The sequence below is a fragment of the Mus pahari genome, chromosome 1, assembly GCF_900095145.1.
Source record: "Mus pahari chromosome 1, PAHARI_EIJ_v1.1, whole genome shotgun sequence".
Classification (NCBI taxonomy): Eukaryota; Metazoa; Chordata; class Mammalia; order Rodentia; family Muridae; genus Mus; species Mus pahari.
Genome location: NC_034590.1, coordinates 2,203,299 through 2,205,952, shown reverse-complemented (window position 1 = coordinate 2,205,952; position 2,654 = coordinate 2,203,299). Strand labels below are relative to the sequence as shown.

The 2,654-nt window shown below is 49.5% G+C and overlaps 1 protein-coding gene across 1 annotated transcript in view; it reads left to right on the top strand.

The window, feature by feature from the left end:
• Catsperg (cation channel sperm associated auxiliary subunit gamma) overlaps nt 1–2,654 on the top strand; it is a 33,058-nt gene that overhangs the window by 21,661 nt on the left and 8,743 nt on the right. Inside the window, 6 exon segments of the mRNA XM_021211162.1 lie at nt 459–672; nt 1,436–1,498; nt 1,586–1,784; nt 1,888–2,006; nt 2,191–2,271; nt 2,352–2,408. Coding sequence (XP_021066821.1) covers nt 459–672; nt 1,436–1,498; nt 1,586–1,784; nt 1,888–2,006; nt 2,191–2,271; nt 2,352–2,408 — 733 coding nt within the window.

Sequence of the window (2,654 nt, the reverse complement as noted above, 5' to 3'; positions counted from 1 at the left end):
ACTTGTAATTGACAGACTTCAGAAATGGCCCAGCTCTGTGGTTTCAGCACTTGTGAGGTTAAGGCTGAAGAATTTGGAATTCAAACATGTGAGCCAGTCAGGACTACATAGTGAGACTGTATGGAGGGAGAGGAACTTCTGGGTACCTGCAGGTTGTGCCCCCAAGAAGGCAGCTTGTGTGGGAAGAATCAAGGTATCAACCGAGCTGGGTGGAGGGAGAAGGCATCAATTAGAGAGCATATGGTGACTGATGGTGGAAGGGAGTAGGCTCTGGTCTGAGGGACAGCCAATTGAGTGTGTCTAGAGGCTGCTGAGAACGAGGGCACTGAACTGAGTTTGATATAGGCCAGGTTAAATTTGGGAATCAGCAGCTCAAAAGTGGGAAATGCAGACTGGGGATGTTCCTGAAGAACTGTCAGCTTATCTCCCCTTCCATGTTGTTGCCCTCGGCTGCCCAGGAACTACAAGAAGATCGCCTTCTCCCACACGTGCCCTTTTAGGGCCATTCATACAGTTGATATGCCCCAAAAACAGCATGCATCACGCACAGAAAGCTATGTTGCTCTGCCACCCCTGGTCTCTGAATCCTTGGGCTTCCACACCAATAACACACTCGCTGTCTATCAAGGCCTCGTCTATTACCTGCTGTGGCTGCACTCCAAGTATCATAAGGTGGGCACCTAGAGGGACTGAAGAGGGAACTGTTCTGTAGGGGTGAGTCTGAGGGGTTAGTGAAGCCAGATTGTAACCTGAATGAAGTTCAAAGACGTGAGGAAGGTGAAGGGGCAGGAGGCATGACAGGTTTGAACTGGTTCTTAGGCATGAGGCCCTTGGATTGAGAACTAGGAAGGCATGTTTTGATTACACATGATGATGTATACCTGTAAGCTCAACACTTGGGAGGTGCATGGCAGGAACATAGGAGTTCAGGACTAGAATGGGCTTTATGACAACTTGCCTGTTCTACAAAAAACAAAAACAAAAAACAAAACCCAAGAACCTTGTATAACAGTGCATGCTGTTATCCCAGAGGCAGCGACAGACAAAACTCTTGAATTTGAGGCCATATTGATACACAAAACCTGAGCGGCTGAGTAGGAGTCACAGCACCCACAGAAAACGCTGGTTGTGAGGGCTGGGCTTGGAATCCCGGCACTGGGGAGGCAGAGACAGGCACAATGTGAGACTCACCAGCCAGAACAGTCGGGTCAGGCCACGGTTTCGTGTGAACTCCCTGGGTGGCTTCTTTGGAAACATAATTAAGGTCCTCCTCTGGCCTCCACAAGAGCTCTCACACCCCACAAAGGTCCACGAAGCCTAGTTTTGGGGTGGGCTGGGTGATTATCTCTTACTTTGGTCTATGAGCTAAACACAATCCTAGAATTGCCTGCCTCCTTCCTCCCTGTCACTTCCTGGTGTCTGACGGTTCCAACAGGCCTATGCAGACCCAGTGCACGATCCTACCTGGCGCTGGTGGCAACACAAAACAAAGGACAAGGTAGGTGGACATGTTGGGAGTTGGTGGAAGACAGCACTGAGGTTCCTCCTGGCAGTCGCCCACTAGCTGACCATCCTGTGCATCCAGGATTACTTCTTTTACCTGTTCAGCAACCGGCTGGCGGCAGAAGGCATATACATCAACATGAACGCCTACCAAAAGCTCTACAACATGTCGGGCGACCATGGAATGCCTGATCTTGTCTTCCTAGACAAGGGCAACTGGTTCACCTTCACTGTGGTCTTATTGTCACATGAAGACACCTTCACAAGCTCTGATACCAAAGGTCTATGGTTGGGGCCTCCTTAACCACCTAGGGGTGAGGCCTGAGTACTCTGGGGGGTGGGATGTAGGTATCAGGCATCAAGCCCCACACCCCAACCCTGCAGGACCCACTATTAATGTGGACAAGAAGCTGTCATTGTCTACAATAATGGCGGATCCTGAGTGCCTTTCAGTAACTGCGACTCAGGAGGTCCTTCTTAATCGCAACACGCTGCTCACCAAGGTGAGGACGCCAGAGAGAGGTACAGGGTTTGGCTGCTGTTCCTCTGGTCCTCTGCACAGTAAGTGAAAATCCACAGATTTTATAACTCCACTCTGAGTCCCAGTTACACAGTGTTTGAATATCTCTGGATTAGGACAGATTTGGAGATTCCTTTATTTCAGTTTCTCCTTTCTCTCTTCCTCAGATTAAACTCATAGATGAAAAGAGGTGCTCTGAACAGGGCATGGTTGGCCATAACATCAAGAAGACTTCCATGTTGATCAAGGTATAGTCCAAGGTTTGGGGAGGAACATAGAGACAGGACCCTTGCCCTTGGGATCTCCAATCACCGATTCTTCCTCACAGGTCTTGGGCGCTCCTGGGAATTGCATCCAGAGCACATACCTTGGGAAACACTTTCAAGTACTGAAGTTTGGGTACTGGGTCTGGTACTGCGGGTGGAGGGTTGGCTCAAGTCCCCAGAGGGCTGGTTCCTATTGCTGTCCTGGGAGTACCATAAATCCATTCAGATTTTAAACGTACGTGTCTGAGTATTTTGCGTGTGTGTGGCTATTCACCACTTGTGTGCCTGGTGCCTTAAGAGGCCAGGACAGAAGAGGCCATTTGATGCCATGGAACTAAAGTTACAAATGCTTGTGATCTGTCATG